The sequence below is a fragment of the Elgaria multicarinata genome, chromosome 7 (genome assembly GCF_023053635.1).
Source record: "Elgaria multicarinata webbii isolate HBS135686 ecotype San Diego chromosome 7, rElgMul1.1.pri, whole genome shotgun sequence".
In the NCBI taxonomy this organism is placed as follows: Eukaryota; Metazoa; Chordata; class Lepidosauria; order Squamata; family Anguidae; genus Elgaria; species Elgaria multicarinata.
In genome coordinates, this window is record NC_086177.1 from 117,060,252 (window position 1) to 117,087,512 (window position 27,261).

Genomic DNA, 27,261 nt, shown 5'->3' on the forward strand with positions numbered 1-27,261 from the left:
CCACGTCAGTTTTCCTGGAACTGGGCTTGTCCTGCTTCTTCCGCAGAGCACAAGAGGCCCAGAGAGCAGGTGGGCGTTGGCAGGTTGGCCATCCTGGACGGAAGCACATGCGAGGGGCCTGTGGTCATATTAAAAGGAGCAGCTCACCAGGATAAGGACGTCCTTCATTAGTTTATGCATTTATTTATTTCACTTCCATACTGCCCACGAGCCAAAGCTCTGGGTGGTTGTCAAAAATTAAAACCACAAAGGTATAGTATAAAATATGGAAGCTTATGACCGCTATGTAAAAGTACAACCAGAGCAAAACCAAGCAGCAATGCGTAGTTTTAAAATACAGCGTTAAAACAGCAGAGTTAAAATTCTAAAATACTTGGAAAATAAAAAGGTCTTCACCTGGCAATGGAAAGAGTACAACGCAGGTGCCGGGCAAACCTCTCAAGGAAGCTCATTTCACAGCTAAGGCGCCACAGCAGAAAAAGCCCTCCCGCCTCACTTCCTTTGACATGGACTCACGGAGAAGGAACCCTGAAGATGACCTTACAGTTCAGGCAAGTACATATGGGAGGAAGCGATCCTTCAGATAACCTGGCCCCAGGCTGTTTCAGGCTTTGAATTTTAATACCAGCACGTTGAATTGGGCTCGGACATGGACTGGCAGCCACTGCAGCTGGAAAAGTACTTGTGTAATGTGGACTCGTTGGCTGGTCCCCCTTAGCAATCTTGCTGCCTTGTTTTAGACCAGGTGAAGTTTCCAGATTGTTTTTAAGAGCAGCCCTACATATAACGCCTTGCAGTAATCCAGACAAGGGGTTATCAGAGCATGGATAACTGTAGCTAGGCTATCACTGTCCTGATAAGGTGCAGCTGGTATATCAGCCTAAGCTGATAAAAAGTGCCACCAAGTTCACCTGTGCCTCAAGTGACAGTTCTGGATCCAAGGGCACCCCCAAACTACAAACCCAATCCTTGGGAGAGTGCAAGCCTCTCCAGAACAGGTTGAACATCTAGCTGGAGAGGCGAACTCCCATGAACAGTCCCTCTGTTTTGTCTGAACTGAGTCTCAGTTTGTTGGCCCTCATCCAGTCCATTAATGTGCCCAGGCACTGGTTCAGAACAACCACTGGGTTTGATGAAAAAGAGAGGAAGAGCCGAGTGCCATCATCCTATTGATGACACTGCAGCACACACCTCCAGATAACCTTCTCCCAACGGGATACAATAGAGCTCTGCAAGACCCCCGTGGCTTAGTTGCCAGAACACAGAGAGCCCCCCCAGCACCACCTTTTGGAATCAGCCATCAAAGTAGGAGCGGAACCACAGCAGCACAGTGCCTCCAGCTCCCAGCCCAGACAACTTACCCAGAAGAATACCATGATCGGTGGTATTGAAAGCCACTGCAGGTCCAGGAGAATCAACAGGGTCGCCCTCCCACTGCGCCTCTGCCGGCAACCAAGGCAGTTTCCGTTCCAAAGCCAGGCCTGAAGCCCAATTGAAATGAGTAGTATAAGAGGACACTTTTTATTCTTCAAATGAAAAGTGATAGGCGTGGTTCAAATTGATTACGGGTGAAATTATGTGGCACTTTGAATTGCGTAAAGGTTACTACGACGACATTGGGGATTTGTTAAAAACCCAAGAACACACTTTAAGAAGAAGAAGCGGGCACTTCTCAATTACGAGGAGATCCGGCAAGTGATCTACCTGAAATTCGGCTGTTCTACGATCGGGGGGCTGGAAAAGTTAGAATGAAGGCCCCTGAAAGTTACGCTATATTAGTCACTATATTAGTCAGCGAGTAGCTAGCACGCTTATTAGGAACACCCCTGAATCAGCATGTCAAGAATAAAATGCCTTATTCCGTGGACATCACGGGAGGATTCAACGCTCTGTACCTGTACACGGACATCGTGGAGCACCAGCTAGTGGGTGACTTCCCTGTGCCCCTCCTACGCTGCGTACCGGTGCTTGGGCAGTCCAGCGACTGCGTCACCATTACGTATAATAAGCCCCACCACATACCCATCGGTAAGCACCACATTGACACCATCACCGTTGAAATAAAGACGGATCAGAACCGTTATGTACCATTCCGTCTAGGTAAGGTGGTTGTGAGGTTGCACATTCGGCCTAGAAGGAGTTGGGTGTAAAAATTAAAATGGTTGTGTTAAAAGCTAATGGGGATCTGGCTACTTACAGGTCTTATTATGTGGTGCAGGCGAGTGCCAGGCTCCCGGGCTTCTACGGAGCACCTATCATGTACGGCACTGGTTTGGGCGGAATATTTCGTGGGCTTTTTCGAAAAGCCGTTCCTCTTTCGAGGCGGGTTTGGAATTTGTTAATCCCCACATCAAAACAACGATTCAGAACATCGCTAGAGATGTTGTGGGACATGTGGTGAAAAAAATGAATTCCCAAAGGGGGTAGGGCATCGCCCACCTACGGCGAAGAGGAGAAGTTAAGTGAAAGCCATCTCAGGAGCGGCAAGGTCCTCCCAAACCTATTAAAAGGCAAGGGAGTGGGGCGTCAGAAACGCCAGAAGCGGAGGATGGGAAAGAAGACCGACGGCCAGAAAAGTAACACAAATAGCATTTGCCTTTCTTGCAGCCATACCGCACTGCTGGCTCATATTCAGCTTGCAATCTACAACAATTCCAAGATCCTTCTCATTTGTAGTATTACTGAGCCAAGTATCCCCCATCTTGTAACTGTGCCTTTGGTTTCTATTTCCTAAATGTAGAACTTGGCATTTATTCTTATTAAATTTCATTCTGTTTTCCGCCCAGCACTCCAGCCTATCAAGATCACTTTGAAGTTTGTTTCTGTCTTCCAAGGTATTAGCTATCCCACCCAATTTGGTGTCATCTGCAAATTTGATAAGCATTCCCTGCACCTCCTCGTCCAAATCATTAATAAAAATGTTGAAGAGCACTGGGCCCAGGACTGAGCCCTGCGGTACCCCACTCGTTGCCTCTCCCCAGTTTGAGAAGTTTCCATTGATAAGTACTCTTTGAGTCCGATTCTGTAGCCAACTGTGAATCCACCTAATAGTTGTTCCATCTAGCCCACTTTTAGCTAGTTTGTTAATCAGAATATCATGGGGCACTTTGTCAAAAGCTTTGCTGAAGTCAAGATATATGACATCCACAGCATTCCCACAGTCCACAAGGGAGGTTACCCGATCAAAAAATGAGATCAAATTAGTCTGACAGGACTTGTTCCTGACAAATCGATGTTGGCTTCTAGTGATCACCGCATTGATTTCAAGGTGTTTACAGATTGACTTCTTTATAATCTGCTCCAGAATTTTCCCAGGGATGAATGTCAGACTGACCGGTCTGTAGTTCCCAGGTTCCTTTTTGCCCTTTTTGAAGAGAGGGACAACGTTAGCCCTCCTCCAGTCGTCCGGCACCTCACCTGTCTTCCATGATTTTGCAAAGATAATAGACAAAGGTTCTGAGAGTTCTTCCGCTAGCTCCTTCATTACTCTAGGATGCAGTTATTATTATTTATTTATTTATTTATTTATTTATTTATTTATTTATATAGCACCATCAATGTACATTGTGCTGTACAGAGTAAAACAGTAAATAGCAAGACCCTACCGCATAGGCTTACATTCTAATAAAATCATAATAAAAATCATCGGGCCCTGGAGATTTGAACTCATTCAAGGAAATTAGGTGTTCTTTGACCATTTGTTTATCAATCTCAAACTGCAATCCTGCCCCCTCAACTTCTGCTTCACTTTCTCCAGGGGGGTCATAGACCCGCTTTTGGGAGAAAACTGAGGCAAAGTAGGAATTGAGCACTTCAGCCTTTTCTTTGTCGTCTGTTATCAATTTGCCATCCTCATTAAGCAGTTGAACCACGATTTCTTTCCTCTGTCTTTTACTGTGACTTTTACTTAATCTGCCCTCTTCTATTGTGGGGAATATGTCAGTTGGACAGCAATTGGAAAACTTGAAATTTCAGCAAGCACCAAAAACAATCACCACTCCTCGTCCAAAAAAACAATTCAAGAGACCCAATGGCTGGAATTCCTGGCAACACCTTCCAGATAGACAACCATGAAACCAGATTGGCTAACTTTTTAAAATAAATAATCAAACATAATCTATATGAGTCAGAAATCTTTATTATACAGTGGGTGGCATGTCTGGACATGTTGAAACACAGTACATAGTGTACTGGGCACTTTAGTTTTTCTCCCCTTGACAAAGTTGATAACCATGCAGTCGTTTTGAAACATCTTCAGAGTACAAGGTTAAAACTTGCTTAAATGTTAGGCCTTTAGCGTGGTTCTACAAAAAGAGTGCTGCAGCTGGCTCTTTTGGAAAGCTGTCTCTTTACCCTGGTGCAATAAAAAGTCCATGATCAGCTTAGGAATACTTGGGTCATCTGGTGGTAAGCTGTAGGAATCAAAAAATTCTCTGGGTCCTTCGATCAGTAGGTAGATGGCTATCCAATGTTCTCCAGGTAAGGTGTGCGGGTGGGTGTTCATCACCAACCCTGCCGGTCTTACGGCGATAGAACCCCGTGGAAGCAGATCACAGGGGTAGACGTCTAGAAAAGTTCGGTCCCGAGATAATTAACGCAGCAACTGCTTCGTGTTCATCTTTATAATTAAACAGCACGTTTCTGCTGTGGTTAATTTCGATCACACTGTCAAAAACTCCGTACAGGATCATATTAATAGTGGCGGCTAGGGGATGGGCAAAACGGATCTTGGCTCTGAGATTCCCTGTTTTGATTAGAGAATAGTGGTCCGCACAACCCTGGTCAGGTGAGAGGTCAAAGGCGTATAAAGTATAGCCTTGACCAAACTCGTTACGGCTGATTAAAAGGGGTCAGTCCTTCATCCCTTTTCCCGTCACTTGTACCAGTTGTGTGTACTCCTGCACATAATGACGTTGCCCATAATCAGGCTGGAGGGGCTTGGACGGTACTTTAATCCCATCAACGTATAAAGCCACGAAAGAAACATGGTTGTGTTTAAAATGGAAGGGGTTTCTGGTGAAATCGCCGCTGAAAGCCGCATTATCAACAAAACCTATAACCAGCTGTTTAGGCAATTGCCCCAATCGGTATACTGAACACTTTCATTCCCACATGTTCAATGGGGTATTTGGCGTTGGCTGTTAAAAGCACCTCAGTGTGCCCTAAACGCACACCCGGGGCAACTTGCACCTTTTTCACAAAAAGGGAAGCATTTAAGATTTGCACCTTGTAATTCTCCGCGGCATTGCCGCTCATCAGGCGGAAATTGTCTTTGCTGTGGGTAAGTTTAATTTTCACATCCACACCGTTCAGCAGCATTTTCTCTTGAAAAAACAAATCGCTGTGCAGAGGACCCATCAGGTCCCATTTCCGGCTCCTCGATGTTTGCGCGGCCCTAAATGTAAAGCCATAATTGCTCGCACCAGCTAGAGTGGTGTGTTCCATCAGTCTGGTTGTATCTTTGTAAAAACCTCCTGAGCTGAACTGAGTGGCCACAGTATCGCCACCGTAATTGATTGTGTGTGTGTGTGTTCCTAATAAGCGTGCTAGCTCCTCGCTGACTAATATAGCGTAACTTTCAGGGACCTTTGTTCTTACTTTTCCAACCCCCCCCCCCCCCCCATTGTAGAACAGCTGAATTTCAGGTAGATCACTTACCAGATCTCCTCATAATTGAGAAGTGCCCGCTTTTTCTTCTATAAGCACGTTCATGTTTGTTTAACAAATCCCAAATGTAGCCTTTATGCAACTCAAAGTGCCACGTGATTTCACCTGTAATCAATTTGAACCATGCCGTATCGGTGAGCGTGTACCAGGAACGGGGATACTGGATCTCTGCTAAACCCACCTCCCACTCTCCTCTCAGATCCAAATGCCGAGCCAACCGCGTTGTGAAGGACGAGTTCGTATTTTGAGGGAAAGTTTCTGCAGAAGTGTTGCTAGGGAGTGTAATATAAAAACCGTTGTCATCCATGTCGTTCGGGTTCCGCAATGTCCGTTGCAGCCACCCAGCTGCTAAATTTATCCGGCCATCCTAACCACTTCACCAACTGGTATTTTTTCTTTCTCCTAGTTTGCGTGGCTATAATTTTTTCAATCTGTTAGACCCGGTCTTGTCAAGCGTTCACCTTTTGTAATTCCTCCAAGTAGAAGCCCCCTAGGACTGCTTCACCGTCATAATCTTTTAACTTGAACACGGGCCTCTTTCCCCTTCTACAGACTTCGTCGACTATGAAAATTTTGTGTGAATTTGTCCCTTCATAACTTTCCCCCTAAATTCTCTTACTTTTCGACACCCTCACATGATCACCTTTTCTGAACTTTTCACTCTGCTCTTTGACTTTAAAATAGGGGCCATAAACAGTTCTCTAGATCTGGGCAGAGTTAGAGGTATTAACCTCTACGGGTCTAGCCTGTATAGTTCTATGAAAACTGTGATTATAACTTTTTAAAATTTCAGACAGCGCTTCTATATACCTATAAGTACTGTTGGCCGTGAAATACCTCCACATCCATGACTTTAAATTCCAGTTAAACCTCTCAATTACAGCTTCGTTGGCATTGTTATGAGTAACAAAGTGCCGAATCCCCCATTGTTTTAACACATGCCTCACTTTCTCATTTAGAAATTCACGGCCACGATCCGTTTGTGGTGCACACCCTCCTCTAAAAATGTCCTTGAAGGCCGAAGACACGGCCGTCCCTGTCTTATCTTTCAAAGCCACGGCCCACGCGTACTTAGAACGTCCACCACCGTTAAAATGTATTTATGGTCACTGTTGTATTTTGATAAGTGCCGCATATCCATCAAATCAGCCTGCTGTTGCGCATCCACGTCTGAAATGACTGTCTTGTTTCTTTTAAACTGACCCCTAGTGGCTTAATGCAACGTGTATGCATCTTGGTCTATAAGCCAGTCTTTAATGATGCTTCTAGTTAGAGTTTTGTTGTGCTTAGAAGCTTCTTGGCAGAGAGGTTCCACCCCTCCAAAGCTCCCCACTCCCCCTGGGTTATAATATATCTTTTTTAATAAAGCGTCCTGCAAAGCCATGCTACCGCTTCTGAAGAAAGACACACGTTTACAACTCAACGTTTTATTTCATATGCTAATTTACAACCTAGTACTGTGACTGCCTTCTCCAGCATGTCCTTCAGGACTTGTCTGGAATCCGTACCGTCAGTCACGGCTGCCTTTTGCAAAGCTTTCTCGTCCTTTCTCTGGAGGAGGAACAAACAATAATCAGGAAGTCTCATACGCAACCCCATTTCCCCCACAGCCAGCCCGTTACCTACTGTTGGTATAGGATCCATTTCTACAGGAGTCATATCCTCATAGATTGGTTCCAGTTGCCTTTCCTCCGCCAAACAGTCAAAATCCTCAGGTTGCAGTTCCTTACAGGCAGCGATCAATCTTTCCATTCGGTGCCTAAAATTTTCCTGCGACCCGTAGACTTTTTTCTCAATTATCATCCTGGTCACCGTTTCATATACATCGCAGATGTCCTCGATAGTTACGAGCGACTCATCTAGCTGTTTACGTTTACTTTTCAGCAACTTCAAGCCTGGTATATTCGCTCTACAGCATTCCATGGCTTCACAGCAGCTCATCTCATCTCTATGTATACTTCGTGGAGCAACCGCCATCTCAACTGGCGGCATAGCATCTCTACAGGATTCCATGGCTTCACGGTGGTGCTCATAGTGCTGAGAAAGGGCCTACTGTATGCCCCAAGGGGCCCTGGGCATAACCCTTTGCGGTTTACTATTGGCCCAGAGTCCCCTTTTAAAAAATGCGCACCAAAACCTGTTCCAGCCGTTTGGCCGTCACGGAACAGATTATTTTTCAAAAACACAGCTAGCCAATCGGGGGTCCGAAACCAGTTCTGACCAGTTAGAGGGGTTGTACCCTGCCCCGAAGCAAACTTGGACTGATGTACACAGAATAGCTGGCTAGAGGGACAAGCTCCTGAGTCCCGAAGACATCGATGACCGATCGTCCATCCAAAACCCTTTCCAAAAGGTCAGGGGTGACGGAACGAGCATGTAGAGGGGTCACAACCCACTCCAAAACCCATCACACACAAAATGGTGGCCCCAAAACAAAATGGCAGAAGGAGTGGGGGCCACAGGGTCCCAGGGGTGCAGGGAGACCTCCAGGAAGGGCCCTGAGACCCCCAAACCCCTAAAAGCCATTTTTCATCAGGCCCCTAAAAGTGGGGGGCCCCTGTGGGCCCCAAGTAGAGGCCACAAGTGTACCCCACTGACCTGTCACTTTTCGTTTGATGAATAAAAAGTGTCCCCTTATACTACTGAAATGGATCTAGCTAATCCATTTCATTCAAGAGCGCTTGGAGATGTCCCAGCTGGAATGAGGGGGACCCACAGGAGCCTCAGCAGGAGCTCAGGCTTTTAAAAGCCAGAGTCTGTGGCTCTCCCACAGTCTGTGGCTCCCTTGAGTGAGGATAGGGTGGGTGGTGCACATTCGCGAGCTGGTTGGTTCTGGTTCTTTGCAAGACACGCTCTGATGCTATCAGGACTCAATCAGTGAGGGACAAAAGAACGTGAAAACTGGAGGCGGTGGCAGCATTCTGCTGTTCTGGATTCCTGGAGCGATTGCACCAGCGATTCCCTGTCACACAAACCAGAAATACGACATGACAGGATGCGACCGAGACCCTAGACTCACTAAGCTCCTGTTTCCCTCAAGCTCAGATGGAAAAACAACAACTCTGCACTGTTCAGGGTGCAATGCAGATACCTTGACGAAGGCTTATGGCGGGCAGGGGCAGAGGAGCTGGCGGGGGCACCTAAACACCCACAAGGTCAGCACCTTTGGGCTTAAAACTCTCACTGCCAGGAATGAGGCCTTGGAGGAGCATTTCAACCTTTTAACCTGGGGTGGGGAATGCATAGAAGCCAGGAAAAGCCCCACGGATCAGTGGTCAAGGGAAAGGGAATGAGGCCGTCGGAAGGGGCGTGTGCATTTGGGGACCCCCGGGTGGGCCAGAGTTGGCCCCCTGGCCGGAGGTTCTACAATCTTGGCCTGCAAGATATGGCAGAGAAGTGTGTGTCCCCCGCATGTTGGCACAAGGCGAGACAAGCTGCCACCGCCCCCCCTCCAGCCCCCCGAAAGAGTCAGGGGAACGGCTGCTCTGATATGCCAGAAGAACACTTTGTGGGAACATCTGCTCTGTTGGCAAAGAGCACCAGTGGCATGGTCAAAAGGGGGGGAGGAGCGCAGGAGGAGCACAATTATGTCAAATCCTTTGTGCCCCCGACCACAACCAGCCCCCCCCCCATTAAGAAGAATACCAGAAGAGCCCTGATGCTGGATCAGACCAAAGCTTCATCCAGTCCAGCCTTCTTTTCAACAGCACTGGGGAGGCCCATCAGGCAAAACACTGGGGGTGGGGGAGGGCACTGGTCCCACGGGATGCCAGGGGGAGGGATGGGCCAAATGGGGCCCCTTTTCTTGGTCAGAGATTGTACCCTTGATCTGGATTTGGAACGCTCACACACTTCCCCATGTACTCAGGGGCCCGTAGTGCAGCGTGATGGAGCACGTGCTTTGCATGCAGAGGCTCCCAGGTTCAATCCCCGGATTCTCCAGGAAGGGCCAGGAAAGAATCCTGCCTGAAACCCGGGAAACTTGAGCCTGTTATTCCGTGTCCTGCAGTTTCTTCTCGATCCTCCCAGAGTGCAGGACACGGAATAATGGGCTCAAGATAAAGGAAGTCAGATTCCGGCTGGACATCAGGAAAAACTTCCTGACTGTTAGAGCAGTACAACAATGCAATCAGTTACCTAGTGAGGTGGTGGGCTCTCCCACACTAGAGGCCTTCAAGAGGCAGCTGGACAACCATCTGTCAGGGATGCTTTAAGGTGGATTCCTGCATTGAGCAGGGGGTTGGACTCGATGGCCTTGTAGGCCCCTTCCAACTCTGCTATTCTATGATTCTACGGAACCAGTGACCTAGGGAGGTTGTGGGCTCTCCCACACTAGAGGCCTTCAATAGGCAGCTGGACAACCATCTCTCAAGTATGCTTTGGATTCCTGCATTGAGCAGGGGGTTGGACTAGATGGCCAGACCCTTTCCAACTCTACTATTCTAAGATTCTATGGTGCAACTCTGTCTCCATCTCCACTGGTGGGATGAGAAATCTGCCGCATCCTGATGCCATTCAGATGACAGATTTCCAAGACAGGGCTGCACCCTTCAGCTCTCCTGACCTTTCTGAAATGAGTCCTTCAAAAATTATTGGCACCTTGCTTAGCTCACTAACACTCCTCAAAACCTGGAGGATAGCAGACAGTTGCAGCATTAATTAATGCGCTACGTGGCAGATGGAGGAGACACTTCAGCAATGTGTAACAGCTGAATTGTGGACAGGGGACCATGGGGAGCACACATGCATTGAGTGTTGAGGTGGGCTTGTGTGCTTCCTGGAGGCATCCAGTTGGCCCCTGGTGCTGAGCTAGATGGGCCCGTCATGGTCTGATGTGGCTGCAGTCCTGGAGAACAAAATAATGTACTGACAATTGTGCGTCCGTTGCGTGTGTGTCTTCCCCCTTCCCCCATGACACAATAAATCAACTCAACGGACAGTTGCCTCATCCCCCCACCCCCCGGCTGATTTGGCAAGAAATTTGTAAACTTGCAGAGCTGCCGAATCTGGTTTTTCTGAAGAGCCAAGGACAGCGATTGGCCCATGGGACGGCCCCACCTTCACCTGGTTGCTTTTGTACATGTTGGATTAGAAACAAACTTTGACTCTGGTCTAGATCCTGGAGGAGCCATAGCTGCTGGCAATGGAGCCTTGGGGGGCTGCAAGCCTTTTCCTTCTGCTCTGTGCCACCTGCCTGTTCTTCTTTTCATCCTGCAGAAAAAAGGCATCTGGACATGAGAGGCTGCCTCCCGGCCCCCAGCCTCTGCCCTGGCTTGGGAACCTTCTGCAGCTGGACACGAGGAACTTCCCCGAGTCTGTGGAGAGGGTGAGCGCAATGAATATGCACTCTGCTGAAGGCAGCCATGCAGCGACTCCTTGGGTGGCCCAGGGGCTGCTGCTCCTGTGTCCCCTGCAGCCTTTCCTCCCCCTCCCCCTCCTCTTGTGCTTCGCAGGTTGAAGCAGAAGGGTATCTGCTTGGCCAGAGTGCTGCATGGGGGACTCTGGCAGGGGCTACGCAGTGCTGCAGGTGGAAGGGGTTGTGTGGGAGATGGCCGCATGCAGCCCCCTGCCACTGGGAGAGGCTCTTGGCATAGAAGATCAAGTAGGAAGGCTGCACAGGGCACCAGAGATGGGGCTGGGTGGGACAGGACAACTGACTACTCCTCGCTTCATTCGACTAGTTTGTTTCCCGAACTTGAACACGTGTCTCTGAGATTCAGCAGCTCAAGAGAGGATACAATGGCAGACCCCACTCAGTGATAGATTTATAAATCTTGACCATGTGTTTTGGGCTTCAAGAATTAATATACATGGGTTGTGGTCCCTGAAACTTCTCTCAAGCCAAGTGAAACAAAGGGGTGCTTTTATACATTTATTGCTCAAACAGCATTAGAGAATAACAAATCTTTGTAGTGATGAAACAAGCAAAACACATTGCTATTTACAAAGCAGTTAGAATGATTAGAACTGTAATAGAAACCTGGCTAGTGTATTCCTTAGCAAAATTAGAGTTCCTATTCCTCTCAACCAGCAGAGCAGTCATCAGTAACATCTCAGGGTCACCTCTCCGGGAAGCACATGGGTTGCAGAGCTCAAGCGGTCCTGTTTGGCGGGCTTCTTGTTCTCCCAAGGTCTCCCTGGGCCACCAGATGTAAGCTTTGCCTTTTACAACCCACATGTGGATGACCCTGACCGTCAGAGCATGGAACCCATGGCCTAGGGAGGCGGTGGGCTCCCCCACACGCGAGGCCTTCAAGAGGCAGTTGGACAGCCAACTGTCAGGGATGCTTGAAGGTGGATCCCTGCATTGAGCAGGGGGTTGGACTCGATGGTCTTAGAGGCCCCTTCCAACTCTACTATTCTACGATTCTATGACCCCATTCTATGTTTTAGAGGTAGTTGGTCATTCCACGATTCCCATTTCTCTCAAGCCAGGTTTGCCACTGACACCAGTAGCACCTAGACGAAGGCATCTCTGCTAAGCTAAGCAGCTTTGTGCTTCCAGTACTTGTGGTGGTAGCTTTCCTTCAATTCCAAGAATACATTCTGTTACAGTTATCTCATGACACGCACGGACCTAATCGCATCTGTTACTGATCACTTACAGTCAGCATACACACATAATTAGGAATAGCACTCTTATGAAATATAATGGATTCTTATCAACTACATTCACACCCTGGGACCTCTTTCCTCCTTGCCTGGCTGGGGGCATCATTTAGAGGGGTGGGGGTTTGGACTCCCGAGGCCTTCAAGCCCCCTTCCAACTCTACTGTTCTATGATTCTATAACCTTGTCATAATTTCATGCAGGTGGGGGAGCCCAGAGAGACACAGTGTGTGTGTGTGTTGGAGGTGTGGGGTGGTGGCAGCTGAAAGAGCAATCCAAGATTTCAGACCTCTGGCAAAAGCTGCCCGCCCTTCTGCTGGCAGCTCCTGAGGAATATGGGGGAAGGAGAGAGAGAGAGAGGGAGGGAGGGAGAGAGGGAGGGTTTCCCTGCCTATGCCAGCATGGGGCCTCTGACAGGTCACCCACAGGAAAGTGTCACAGTGGGTGTTCTTTAATCAATTTAAATAAACAAGTAAATAAATAACCCACCCACCCCGACAGAAAGAAGGCTCCCCACGCCTGACGTAGAAGCCCCTTCGGGCCCCAAAGCAATGAGGGAGCTACAGAGCGGGGTCCATCTTGCTGGCCTGCTTCCCAGGCTCTTGCCTTGCCCAAGGGCGGAGCCCGCCACCCTCCCTGTGCCGCCCTGGAAGGGCCCGCCTGGCTCCTGGCACAGCAGGGCTCAAGGTGGGGGGCGGCGGCGGCGGCGTCCCTGGCCCTGCCGGCCACAGCTCTGAGTGCTGCCTGGGGAGAGGTTGCCCTGCGCCCCAGCGCGCGCCCGGCCGCCCAGGCAGCCTCCAGCCTCGGCACGTCCCCGAGCGTCGTCAGCTGAACCGCCTTGCGCAGCGAGTCCCTCTTCCACCCCCGAATGTATGTTGCTTTCTGGGGAAGGCAGTACGGATGGGAGGGCAAACACGGGCGGGCCACGCCGGGAAGACGTCGCCCCCGGACCCCGTCAAACGCCACCTTTGAGGCCGGCCTCGCCGGGCAGGGAGGGCGCCGTTTTGCTGTCCCACTGGAGAGGGGCCCCCGGCCAGGGTGGCGCTCCGGCGAGGGCCCCTGGCTGGCTGGCTGGCTGGCTGGCTGTGGGAGGCCGGGCCCCCTGGACAGCCTGGCCGGAGCCCCCTGCCCGCCGTGCCTGAAGCCGAGCCGCCCCGCTCCGTGTGCTTCGCCCCCGGCAGCTGAGCCAGCGGTACGGGCCGGTGTTCAGCCTCTCCCTGGGCTCCCAGCGGGCTGTGGTGCTGTATGGGCACGAGGTGACGACGGAGGCCCTGCTGGCGCGGGGGGACGACTTCGGCGCCCGAGGAACGACCCCCATCTTGGACAAGACAGCCGACGGCACAGGTACGTTTCTCGCGGACGGAGTTGCCAATCCGGACCGGCAAGACGGTCTTGTTGGGCAGAAGCAGAGGAGAGGCCGAGGAGCAGCCCCCTCCCCCGTGACTCCCCTCCTCCAGACGCCCTTTTGCTCCCTGGAAAGAGCGATCCTGTATCAGGATGGCTGGGGGGGGGGGGAGGAGAGAAGGCTCTTTAACACCCCCCCCCCCGCGCAATCCTCACACAACTCACTCTTTCCCGGCTCAAGGAAAAATGGATCTGTATTGGGGATCGCTGGGGGTGGGCACAACGCATGGCCCTCGAGACCAAAAAGGCCGCATGCCCCCTGCCCTAGGGCTCCCTCACCACTGGGCATTTTGCAGGCTCAGGGTGGTCCAGTGGTGTCTCCACCACCACTCGGATTCAAGCGGGGTGGGGTGGGGTGGGGTATCACAGTTTACAGCCCAGAAGCCAAAAATGGCATATCAAAGTGAAATAATAATAATAATAATAATAATTTATTTGTATCCCGCCTTTTCCCCGATACTGGGAAAGTATCGACGGCTTTTACAAAATTAAAACATATATAATTAAAACATATAAATAGAAATATACAAATGTTCAAAATATAATTAGATGCTCTTCAATATTAAAACGTTTAAAACATGAACAGCAATGATAAAACCGTATGCATAGATAGGGGTCCAGTACTCCCCAAAGGCCAGCCGGAACAAAAAAGTTTTTGCCTGCCTCTGGAAGCACAGCAAGGAGCCAGTCTAGCTCCCCTGGGAAAGGAGTTCCAGAGCACTGAAGCAGCCACCAAGACGGCCCTCTCCCGCGTTCCCGCCATGCCTCCCTGTGATGGTGGTGGGACGGAGAGAAGGGCCTCCCCCGAAGCTGTCAGGGCTCATAAGGGAGAATGCAGTCTTTCAAAAAGAAAGTACATCTCAGTTGTGTGGCACCCCCTCCCTGCTCTCTTGTTATCAGGTAAAACAGTTGCAAGCGGCTTCAGATTGAGCTAAGCTCTCGCCTTATCTCCCAAGAGGGTCAGAAGCCTGAGGCACAGGGGGAGGGGAACAGGGAGGGGGAGTGACGCACGCCCACCCCTGACTGCCACGCTTGGCGATGGCCTTCTAGGCCTCTACCTACTCTACTTTTCTATGATTCTCAATGAGAATGGGGGTGCACGTGACAATGGAAGGTGCGAGGCAGAAGGCGAAGGCTTTGGCAGGAGGGAGAGGGGCGTGGTTGGGTCAGGGCCTCCTGTCTCTGTGGACGGCCCATCACCCTGTAATGCTCCTGCAGGACCCCCCCCCCCCCACACCACCTCCTTTGCACACACAAGGCTCCGGCTTTCTGCCCAGGCAAAAAGGGGGCTGGTCTGGCTGGAGCAGGTGATGGGCAGGAGCCCTCTCTGCCTGAGATCCCCCCCATGACAACAGCTGCCAATCAGAGGAGGCCATGCTGGCCAGGAGGGACCCAGAGCCACCCTCTTATCACAATCCAGGGGCGGGAGCGGGGGGGTGGGGAGAAGTGTTCCATAAATGTGAAGCACACACAGGAATATGGCAAGCATCTGCTCACGTGACAGGGCCTTATGGGGCAGGGGGTTCCTCTGCGCGCGACCATCTTCTTGGTCCCTCCTCCTCCTCCTCCTCCTCCTCCTCCTCCTCCTCAGGGATTGGCTTCAGCAATGGGGAAACATGGAAGAAACTCCGTCAATTTGCTGTGACTACACTGCACAATTTGGAGAAAGGGCCAAGGAGCCTTGAGAAGCTGATCCAGGAGGAAGCTGGTTTCTTGGTGGAGCGATTGCGAGACACAAGGGGTAAGAACACGTCCTCCCTTCGTCCCCCTCCCCCTCCAGACCTCACAGCACAAAGGGCTTGTCTGCTAGGGGGACTCCTACCATGTGGCCTGTGGGACTCCACGGGTCTGGTGAGCGATGGCTTGCCTGGATGCCTCTCCATGCCATGCTCCGGAGACAGTGGGGAGGGGATGGCCCCAGGAGTTTAAGTAAACTGGTTTCCCTAAGATGTTGTAGTTTGGGTTGATCAATTTCCATCAGAAAATTATCCCCAGCCTCTCTCGCTGCCTCCATCCCTGCGTACCCACCCTCAAAACAGCTATTTGATATGGGGGAGGAAACTCTCCTAGGCATCGAGGGGCACCTCCGGTCCTCTCACCCCCATGGTGAGTGACAGCTTTGGCGGCTGTTTCTCATCAGGCCTGCAGTGTGGGCAGGACCTCCTCCACTGACTGCTCCAGAAAGATTTCCCAAAGCCACAAGCAGCCGTGGTCCTGTGCTGCTTGGCCCTGTGCCTCTACAGCAGCCTCCCTGGGGAGCCGGGCTGCCTGAAGGCTGGTCAGGGCCTTGGGAATGGCTCTGTGATGACAAATTTTCATCATTCATTTTCATGCAGTTCTTTCATTTAAAAATAATATGAAACCCACGTTGTACTGCCATGTCCAGCTGTGAATGCCAGTGCCTGCTGACGACATCACGCACAGCCATGCCAGCTGCCCAGAGGCACACGTGTGGCCGGCTGGGGAGAGGCGGCCTGGCTGTCGGTGGAGTGTCAGGCCACTCAGAGGCCAAAGGTGCAGAGAAAGACCAAGTGAGAGAGAGAGACCACGAGCAGGGAGAGACGGATGAAGGCTCACGGGGGAGGGGGGCTTGGGACGGAGGAGGTTATGAAGCCCTCCCTGAGAAGGGAGGGGGCAGGCTTGCAACCCACAGCAGCCAGAAGGAAGCTCCAGGTCAGGAAGGAGGGAAGGCCGGCCAGGTGGGGGCTAGAGGTTCCCCAGAATCACCTCACTCTAGGATTGTCTGTTTCCCTCTTATCCCACACCTGGAGAGCCACCTCCGGTAGCCCAGTTGGCAGTGCAGGGCGAGAAGCACACAGGGAGGGAGGGAGGGGCCACCCTAGAGAAGGACCAGAGTAGCACAGGCAGCCATGCTGGAGCCCAAGACGACGGGCCGCTGATGGCTGGGATCAGCAGCCTGGGGCCTTCCCAATGTTTTGGTCTGCAACTGCCATAAACCCAGTCAATGGGCAGGGATTATGGGGGCTGCAGTCCACATCAGGAGGGCAGCTTGCCTGCCACTGCCATATATGGCAGCAGGCGGCTGCACCTTGCCCAGCCTCCCGGGGTTCAAAGAGATGACTTCCTTCAAGGCCAGATCTTGACTTATAACTGGGAGGCAGCCTTGCAACATAAAACTCTGTGTGTGTTTGTGTGTGTGCGCGCGTAAGACAACAAAAGCTATAAGGGTCAGCCGACCTGTTTGTGATGGGATGGAGGGTGGGGCACTTGATGTTCTCCTGCGGGAACAGATGACACCCTCTGTTCTTGTCTGAAAATGAGCCACAGCGGCTGCCATCCCACAGGCATCGTGTTGTAAGAATCCCCAAACACCAGAGACAATTATGGAGGCTTCTTTTTTCCAGCCACTCCCTGAAACGGAACCCAGCACGGCCACTCCCCACCTTCCCAGACTCTCCCCGCTGCATTTTTCCTCCAGCTCCTCTTCTTGCCTCAAACTACAACTCCCAGCATGCAATTCACCTGCTGCAATAGGCTAAAATAGCCTTCCCCCTTCATCTCCCATCATCCCCAGCCAGTGTGGTCAGGGGTCAGGAATGCCGTGTGTGTGTGTGTGTGTGTGTGTGTGTGTGTGTTGTTGTTGTTGTTGTTGTCCAAAGCGTCTGGAGAGCCCACGTTGGCCAGGCTGTGTTAAAACAAGTATTCCATGCAACCGTTAATATTCAAGCCAAGACAAATGTAAAGCCAACAAAAGGTTACTGTGGTGGGGCCTCCTTTAATGCAAAGGCAATGCCATCCTTCATGGCTGAGGAAGCAAAGATAGGAAAATGAGGGAAAGCGCAGGGCCACTGAAGGCGTCCCCCTGCCTGTCACAGAGCAATATGTGGGGACCTCATTCATCCACCGAGAAGAGTCAGAACCTGCCTTCTTGGTTGGGAGGTCTATGATCTGGACACTTCCTCGCCCCACCTGCCTGGCCCACAGCTGGATGGCCACCGTGTGAACAGAACGCTGGACTAGATGGACCCCTGGTTTAATTCAGCAGTGCTCTTCTGATGTTCTGGCCACGAGTCTTGAGGTGCTGCTGCTTGTGCATTGGCAGGAAGGCCCTTTGACCCCACCAGGTTCCTGAGCCAGACTACCACCAACATCCTCTGCTCGGTTGCCTTTGGGAGTCGCTTTGATTACGAAGATGAGGATTTCCAGAGATTCGTTCACCTGCTGGAGGAAAATGCCCATCTCCAGTCGTGCACAATGACAAAGGCAAGTCCAGGGGCAGGCGAAGAGGTGGAGGTCCTAGTCCTGCCATGAGGCAGATCATAGAAACATAGAATAGCAGAGTTGGAAGGGGCCTACAAGGCCATCAAGTCCAACCTCCCGCTCAATGCAGGAATCCACCCTAAAGCATCCCTGACAGATGGCTGTCCAGCTGCCTCTTGAAGGCCTTGAGTGTGGGAGAAGTCAATGTCTCTCATCGGACTTCTCCTTGCCCAGCTGGTGTAGGGGTCATGGCGTGGTGTGAGGCTCCACAGAGTTCCCTTGTTTAGTCACAGCAGTGGATTTGGGGCCCGCAGAGGAGTGGAAGGGGTGAGGTTGCACCCCACTCCTCCCCTCCTTTCCAGCTGTGAGGCCATCTCAAGGATCAGCCCTGTGTCCCTGAGTGCAAGGCACTCTGGGTGTCCCTGCAGTGAGTCAAGGCTGAGCCAGGAGGAGAATGATAACATTTCCATATTCCTTTCCATCATGTTGACTCTAGGATCCCCTCAAGCTGCTCAGAGACTGAACTGTGGCTGGCTGAGGGGTGCGCTTGCCCAAAGGGAGTTCACTGATGGGTGGCGGGGTAGGTGGATGGATGGAGCTTCTCCCAGGGGAGGACTACCGTTGGTGCCCAGGCCCAGCCTCTGTGGGGCGGGAGAGGCAGAGGCTGGATGGCTGCTGGCAGGTCTCCTGATGAACTCCATGGATGTGTGTATTTAGTGCCCTTGGCAGAAGTTGCCTGGGATCTTGAGGGCCCACAAGAAACTGGGTGTGGGAGAGCACATTTCAGACCCAGCAATGGGGCTGGAATTGGTTTCAGCTGCATCTTTTCATGCTCACATGGTATGAACAATGGTGTACCAGTGAAATGAATGTGAAAATGGGGGACAAAGGCTGGGTCTCTTTGATGAAAAGACAAGGATATGTTATTTGAGTGATAAAAATGGCTCTTCTCTTCACAGCTGTACAATATTTTCCCAGCAATCCTGGATTACTTTCCAGGATCACACAAGAAGATATTTAAAAATACAAATGAGTTAAAACATTTTATTTCAAGGAGTGCGAAAATGCACCAAGAGACACTGCAGCCCAACAACCCCCGAGATTTCATCGATGCCTTCCTTATCAAAATGGAGCAGGTAATAGGGCGGCACAGGCGGCCTCGTTTGGGGCAGGCCCTCTTTGCTGATCTGGTTGTATTGTGCAAAGGCTCAAGGAGGGATCCAGACTCCCCAGGTGCCGCTGTGCCAGAGGGCCTCTCTGTGGGGTAGTTTCCAGCATGAGATGACAGAGGAAATCGTGTGTGTGTGTGTTGTGTATGAACGGTGGCAGTGCTAAAGTTTCCCTCTCAGGGTACACGGATCATTGAACGGAACACGCATGCATCAACCTGGGTTGGACCATGATGGAGGAGCGTGGGAAGCAGTCGAAAGCAGGGGAAGCCCCCCCCCCCCCCCCGTGCTTTTTGCCTTCTGTTGCTGCCACTGCTGCCAGGACTCCTAGCTTGAGGAGGAGGGGAAGGGGGGGACTGGGTTTGTGCACTGGGGGAAGGGATGCTGGTGGCTTTAGGGGCGCCTGGAAGAGATGGGACGTCCTCTTTCAAGCACTCAGACTTTGCACGCTTGGGAGAGCAAGCTCAGCGGGTGGGAGAGTCAGCTCTTTGGGTCAGCTCTTCCAGACCTTTGAGATTCAAGTCTAAGCTAGGCTTTGGCAAACTCTTACGCCATTCCTACGTGTCACTACAATGAAATGAATTCTCCTTACTGCATGTCTTTGGTAAAAGAAACTATGCATACATGATGGACTGTTTCCCTGAATGGCAGAAGAGCTGCTGCTTATGATCCCCCCCCACTTAGAGCAGAAGAACCAGAGAAGGTCCATCTAGTCCAGCACTCTGTTCACAGTGACCAACCAGATCATAGAATCTGCTCATAGAATAGCAGAGTTGGAAGGGGTCTACAAGGCCATCGAGTCCAACCCCTGCTCAATGCAGGAATCCACCCTAAAGCATCCCTGACATCCCTGATGTCGACCAGGGATACACAAGCAGGACATGGGGGCAACAGCACCCTCCCCAGCCACTGGTGCTATCAGGACTAGTAGCCATTGATAGCCTTCTCCTCCTGGAATTTATCTAATCCTGTTTTAAAGCCATCCAAATTCCATAGCCTAACTATGTACTGTGTGAAAAAGTACTTCTGTAGTAGCAGAACTCTTATGAAGCAGAGAACCAGACATCACAGTGTACAACCGTGGTGGGGGACCTCTGGCTCATGGACCAAATGAGGCATGGCAGGCAAGACCATGTCCCTTGGGAAAGCAAGAAAGAGAGAGAGAGAGAGTGAGTGAGTGAGTGAGAGAGAGAGAGAGAGAGAGAGAGAGAGAGAGAAGCCAGCTCCACCAGAAAGCACTACCACAAGTCCTTTCAATGCAAGAAGTAAAAAGAAGCCGGAGAAGAACTTTGCACCAGACCCAGGCAGTCCACATACAATCTCCTGGGCTGCCCTTGCTTCTTGTAAGCCCTTGGGAGGACTTCAAAGTGCAGGCAACCAAGGTGGCTCTGTGTGCAATGTCTCTGGCCATGTCTGCTGCAAATATATGGCCACCAAGAGCTTGCTCGCGGGAGAATGCAGCCGCCTTCAGGGCTCAAAACGTTTCTCCATCCATGGCGTGCAGGAAACCACTTTGTTCAGTCATTTTCAGAAAGAAAGGTGCTTTATAAAAAGCCTTAAAATATTGTAAGGTGGATTCCTGCACTGAGCAGGGGGTTGGACTCGATGGCCTTATAGACCCCTTCTAACTCTAATATTCTATGATTCTATGATTGTGTGTTACACCCCTTTGTTCTACTGTTGTCATACTTCTAGTCTTTAAATGAGCACCAATCTTTCTGAGCTCACTCAGAATGAGGCCTGGTGCCCATGTGGCCACACACCGACTTCTTTAAAAATGCCCTGCATTGCTCACACAGTACAAAACAGTTTTCCAGACCTGGATTGCAGAAGCAACATAGGAAAACAGCCCCAAGTCCTTAGGGAAGGGTGTCTCTGTGTGTATAGGTGTGTGTGTGTGTGTGTGAGAGAGAGAGAGAGAGAGAGAGATTGTGATGGAATAAGGAGTTATTTTGCTTGGATAAACAGGTCTTCCTAGAAATGTATCACCTGTCTCAAACCTTTTTACAGGAGAAACAGAATAGCTGGTCAGTGTTTGATCTTCAGAGTTTGGTGAGAAGCACGTTAGACCTATTCGTTGCAGGAGCAGAATCAACCAGCCTTATCCTGAAATACGCTCTTTTGGTGCTCATGAAGTATCCAGAAGTAGAAGGTAGGCAGCAGTATGCCCTTGTAAATGTGGCTGTCTGTTCCAGCAAGGTGCTGCTAGGTACTTAGAAAACATGGGGTACAGCCCATAGCCCACAAGTTTGCATAAGTGTTGGATATGTTACTTATGTGTAGATGCACACTTGTAGAAATAATTACAGCCCCTTCCTGGATTGTCAGGGCCCCCTGATTCAGCTCCAGGCTGCTGGTGGTGGGGACAGCCATCAGTCCCAAGCCCTCTGCATTTAAACCTTTACTCAACATGCCAAAAAGCTTGGCAAAGCAGCATTTTCGATGGGAAAGACAGATTCCAGAGAGCAAAGGCGGTGGGATGGGTGTGTTCTTTATGCCTAGAATTGCTGCAGAAGAAAACAAACAAACAAACAAACAAACACAAACAACCAGGAAGCAAACAAAGTCCCCAAAATTAAAATTAAAAAACAGAGTCCAAATTGCTGTATGGTGCTCTGGGGGAGGGAAGCGGGGAGGAGAAAACCTCCTAGAAGCCAGAGATAAAGCCAGAGAAAAAGAACAAGAGCGAGCGAGCAAGACTCCATCTAGCCTCTTCTCAGTAGGCTCTCTCAGCTGTGTAGAGTCCAGCAATCCAGTGAATGAAAGCACAGTAGGTGCGCGTGGGGTGGGTGGGCTGAACCTGATGCCTCTCTGGCCCCATCTACACCAAGCTGGATATTCCACTATGAAAGTGGTTTAATACAGGCAGGAGCCACACGACTGCTTCATATTGAAGTGCACCGACAAGTGTTGGGGCCCATGGACACATATACCATAGACCGCTTCCATACCGCTGTATCCTGCTTGAGGTGGCTCCTGCCTGTTATATACCGCTTTTATAGTGCAATATTCTCCTTAGTGTAGATGAGGCCTATGTCAAACACACAGTACCCCATGTAGGAAACGTAAGCAGGTGCAACCTGTCCCCTGGCATATCCTGTCCGTTGCCCACCTGAAGAACTCAAAGCAAGCGGCAGTGTTTCTGCATAGCCCAGAGGCACAGTGGAGGTGGCTGGGTAATGAGATGGAAAATAAAAGGCAGTGGTAGCTTGTCCCCTGACCTCATTGCTGCCAGCATGAATCCAGTCAGCCTCCATTCAGGCTCCCCAATCCTCTTCCCAACAGCCCCATGTAGTACATGCTCTCATGCTCAACTCTGTCCCCACCCCACCAGCTACCATACAGTTAATCAATGGCAGCATGAGGCATCTGGCCCAGATCTGGGGCATTGTGCAAAAGACCCAGGGTGCCTGGCTCAACGGGCCCTCTGCTGCCCCAGTGTGCAGGAAGTGCAGTGCCAGAAGGTGCATTGACCAGAATAAGAAAGGTTTTAAAAATGAACTGCCTGCCTGCCTCCAGAGCTTCCTATATTCAAGCGTGATTGGAACAAGATCCAGGGGTTGGGAGGGGTCACAAGATTAGAGCGGGTTCCACAACCCCTGACCCACCTAAGCCAACATCCGCGCATAGCTGTGGAGGCCAGGTGCAACATTGCAGAGCTGGAGAGTTGAGTAGTTCTCTGCCGAATGGAAGTTTGCTGGAATGTATTTAAGCTTTGTCGTAAGAGATTAATGGTGGGAAATGCTACACTCATATTCTCTATCATAGGGTTCAGGTAAGACTACGGTAAACGTGTTACCTGGCACAAGTAATCTCGCTGTTCTGGCCAGGTGGCTTGGTGAGGAAAAGTACTCTGAAATATTCATTGCTTGACCTGGGGCTGTAAAGAAGCCCCCAAACGAGCCCTGGACAGCTGGGCATTAACAACTGTCCATATAACAACTGTCTCTGCTGCGCCTGAAGACCACCAGGGGCTCCTGGTATGGGGAATGGTCATAGACATCCAGTTCAACATCCCGCCTCCCTGCACATCTTTGCATCTGCCTTACATTTTGTTTACTTTTACATCAGAGAAAATCCTTCAAGAGATTGATCACGTGATTGGTCGAACACAAAGTCCCTGCATGGCAGATCTCAATAAGATGCCCTACACAGATGCCGTAGTCCACGAGATCCACAGGTCCATGGCTCTCGTGCCACTGAATGTGCCCCACGCTGTGACGAAGGACACATTCTTCAGAGGGTATCTCATTCCCAAGGTGAGTTGAGTTGGTCAGGTGGCCTCTAAATGACCCATGACTTTAGCTGGTTGCATTTCTTCCTCGTCGTCATCCATGTTTGTTAGCAGATTCTGCCAGCATTTGGGATATTTGCTATAATGGAGGTTGGGAGAACCCATCTGCTGGACTGGGTGTTGCAAAGAAGGGGAAGGGGGATTGGTGCTCCCTGCTGAGTTTTCCACACACTCCCAGCAGAAACGTTGGCACGGGGATTGTCAATGTCACTCATCGCTGCAGCTGCAACCAGATGGAGGAGGAGCTTTAGATGCTCAAGGCACCTCTATTGTAGCTAAACTGGAGACTCGACTGGAGCTGACGGAAGTGCTTTCATCCCCCTAATGCTTTGCAAAGGGGTCCCAGCCGGTGGCTGAGGGCTATACCTTCTGAAGGGAGGGGGGGGGTACCAGAGGAAGGGCCTTGGTGATGGTGGTGCGCCAATCATGCACCTCTCCCTGTGCACTTATGTACCTGGAGCCATGCTCGCCATCCATCAGACACCCACCAGGGAAAGGGCCACCCTGTTTTCTTCAGGTTTCTAGTGGTGTTTGAGGTCCTTCCCCATAGGAACAGTTCTTTCTTTTCTTTTTTTAGCATAGACAATTTTGGGGATATTTTACTATCCCAAGCCAAATCCTGCCATATCATCCCAGGGCAGTAAAATGTCCCCAGGCATGCCCAGGTGTGTGGCGTCAGATGAAGGACACTTAACTCTGCCTCCCTGGATCAGTTTATGTGTGAAAAATCTGATGGGACCTTTTTTTGTCTCAACACTTTCCATTGGCTGGGGCAAAAAACAATCAGTTTCTTGGGTTATTTTATGTCCTTGGCTCTTTTTGGTTTTCAGATAGAAAAGTCCACAAAGGCACTTAAAACCGTTTTCCTAGAAAACATTTTTTGTTTCATTCCAACACATCATATTGGTTGGAGAGAAAAAAGTAGCCCAATGGCAAAAAATCAATAATTTCTTGGGATATTTTACAAATCAGTGCTTCTTTTGGTTTATGAAAAGAAAACTGTAAATATTAAGTGGAATTTGGAGAAGTTGTGTACTACAGCATAGCTGACAACTTTCTTGGAGGACAAAGTTATCAGTCTAACTCCTGTGCAAATTCTCCAATAAAAATGCACCCAGGGAGGAGTGACGCCCCATCCCTGCTGTGCTCTCCAAGCATGAGGATGAAGCATCTCAGCCCCAACAACGACGTGTCAGCCCACAAGCAAGTTAAGCACCTGTGTGAGTTTAACAACAGGGTGAGGAAACCAGGGCAGTCAATTCTTCCCTCTCTACTCATAATTATAACTATAATTAAATCCCCCACCTTCTCCCAGTGAGCACAAAAAAAGAACTAGTTATGAAGATACATAGAGAAGCAAACGCCGGCTGGCACAAAGGTGATACAAGCAGGCAATAAGAGATGCAAAAAAGAATATTGAGGCGATATCACTAACATCATTATGGCCAACAATAAAGAAATCTTTAAATATGTCAAAAGCAGGAAACCAGCTAGGAAGGTAGTTGGACGATTGGATGACAATGGAGTTAAGGGTGTACTAATGGAGGACATGGAGGTTGCAAAGAAGCTCACTGAATTCTTCTCGTTGGTCTTCACTGCTGAAAATATAATACCGATACCTGTGCCTCAAATAATGTTTTCAGGAAGGGAGTCTGAGGAACTGAGGCAAATAGCGGTGACAAAAGCTGACGTTCTCAACCATATTGACAAACTGAATATAAATAAATCACTGGGCCAGATGGTATCTATCCTAGAGTCCTCAAAGCACTCAAATATGAAATTGCTGATCTTCAAACCACAATATGAAACAGTTCCTAAGATCAGCTTCTGTACCAGAGGAAGATGGTGAATGTAACATCCATTTTTAAAAAGGGATCCTGGGAGGTTCTGGGTAGCTTATTTATTTATTTATTGCATTTGTATACCACCCGATAGCTGAAGCTCCCTGGGCGGTTCACAAAATGTCTGTTCCGAGTAAATTGGTTGAATGTAGGCATGTGCTCCACTCCGATTAGAAGCGCAGAAGCAGGAGCGAATTGGCCTGTTCCGCCTTGCCCAGAGGCGGAGTAGAAGCGGACCGCGGACCCCTGGAAGCAAGGCGAAGAGAAGCGGCCATTTTCGGAGCGCTCCTCTTTCCGCGGTCCGGTCCGATCGCCATCTTGAAACATTTCACCCATAGGATTGCATTGCAGAAAAGAAAGGGGGATAACTGTGTTGTTTTTGAAGCTATCTTTCTGAAAATTCTTGTGCTTAGAGAGTCGTGGATGGGGGTCATTTTGAGCCTACTCTCAGCTCTCTGCGTGGTGCGGTTCGCGTGCTAGAATTTTTTAAAAAGTAGGGTAAAGGCGGGAAAAAGGTTACCTGTTTCGATTGCTGAGGGGCAGAGTCAAGTCCCGGTCATGATCACATGATCCCAAAGTTGGAGGAGGGGATAGGCAAAACGGGTAACTTGGGATTCTGGGAACTTCTCTTTCTTAGTCTGCATGGACTTTTCCCAGTGTTTTTTAAAACAGTAGCCCCACCAAATGCACAAACACAACCTGAAATCATATACTAAGCCAATAATAAGAGAGCACTGCTACCCACCCTAACTTTGGGGAACAACTGAAAAGATGTGGTGCAAGGAGATGAGCTCCCCTAGGGCATGTGGACGTGCCCTCACTCCTGTGCTTGGAGGGTGAGCCCTCCAAAGAATGGAGCAATGCCTCTCATGAGTTGAAGTGAGTGATTGCTTCTTAAAGAGTGTTACCTAGACAGGAACAGTCAAATTGTCTGATGCTTCCCCCTCCCCGGGCATGTCCACTCCCCTCTTACTGGTAAAAGACAGATATAGCCTTTTTAAAAAAGTTCTTCTTGTTGTTTATTCAGCAACACTGCTGCTTTTAATTCCACCCCTCCTTTGTTTATTTATTTATTTATTCCATTTTATATGCATTACTGGCTTATCCTTGGCTCACTTCCTTATGCCCCCAGAAATGTCTGCTGCCTGCCTGCCTTCCCTCCCTCCTCCCCTGCCCGCCTCGCAGGGATGTTGTGTGTGTCTGGCTTTGACACATGGGAGAAGTCCTTCCTGCACTCAATTATACTTTTGGAAGTTCCAAATCCATTTTTCAAGTGTGGAAGAAGATTCATAGGTTTATCTCTACTCCCCAATTCATGGCATGTTAGGATTTCCTTTGAAATGGCCCCATTGAGATGTCTGCAGGTTTAAGCCCCACCAAAAAAACAGAGGATGATGGGATTGCCTTGTACCTTGGCATGATTGTGGGCCCACTTCCCTTTTTTTTTATCTGTCCAAATGTCAGAGAATAGTCCATGTCTGCAAATGGGGTGCCCGATTTTCATAAATTCCCCCAAAATCAGGGGATGATGGGACTGCCTTGAGTCTTGGCGTGCGTGTGCATCCCTGGATAAGCTATCATGGTGGCGAGTTTGAGATTTTTAACTTGCAAATTGACAGAGCTATCAAAAGGGGTGTGAATTGGGTGCCCGATTTTCATAAATTCCCCCAAAATCAGGGGATGATGGGACTGCCTTGAGTCTTGGCATGCGTGTGCATCCCTGGATAAGCTATCATGGTGGCGAGTTTGAGATTTTTAACATGCAAATTGACGGAGCTATCGAAAGGGGTGTGAATGGGGTGCCCGATTTTCTTAAATTCCCCCAAAATCAGGGGATGATGGGACTGCCTTGAGTCTTGGCATGCATGTGCATCCCTGGATAAGCTATCATGGTGGTGAGTTTGAGATTTTTAACGTGCAAATTGACGGAGCTATCGAAAGGGGTGTGAATGGGGTGCCCGATTTTCATAAATTCTCCAAAAATCAGGGGATGATGGGATTGCCTTTAGTTTTGGCATGCGTGTGTGTACATCCATGAGGTGTCATGGTGCCAAAC

The 27,261-nt window shown here is 50.0% G+C and overlaps 1 protein-coding gene across 1 annotated transcript in view; it reads left to right on the top strand.

Moving 5' to 3' along the window:
• Nucleotides 1-10,725: 10,725 nt before the first annotated feature.
• The window catches only part of LOC134401929 (cytochrome P450 2C31-like), a 39,163-nt gene continuing 22,627 nt past the window's right edge, over nt 10,726-27,261 (top strand). The window contains exons 1-7 of the mRNA XM_063131292.1: nt 10,726-10,993; nt 13,458-13,620; nt 15,272-15,421; nt 17,744-17,904; nt 18,861-19,037; nt 21,081-21,222; nt 23,142-23,329. Of these exons, the coding sequence (XP_062987362.1) occupies nt 10,811-10,993; nt 13,458-13,620; nt 15,272-15,421; nt 17,744-17,904; nt 18,861-19,037; nt 21,081-21,222; nt 23,142-23,329 (1,164 nt within the window). The 5' untranslated portion in view covers nt 10,726-10,810. The remainder of the gene's footprint in view (nt 10,994-13,457; nt 13,621-15,271; nt 15,422-17,743; nt 17,905-18,860; nt 19,038-21,080; nt 21,223-23,141; nt 23,330-27,261) is intronic.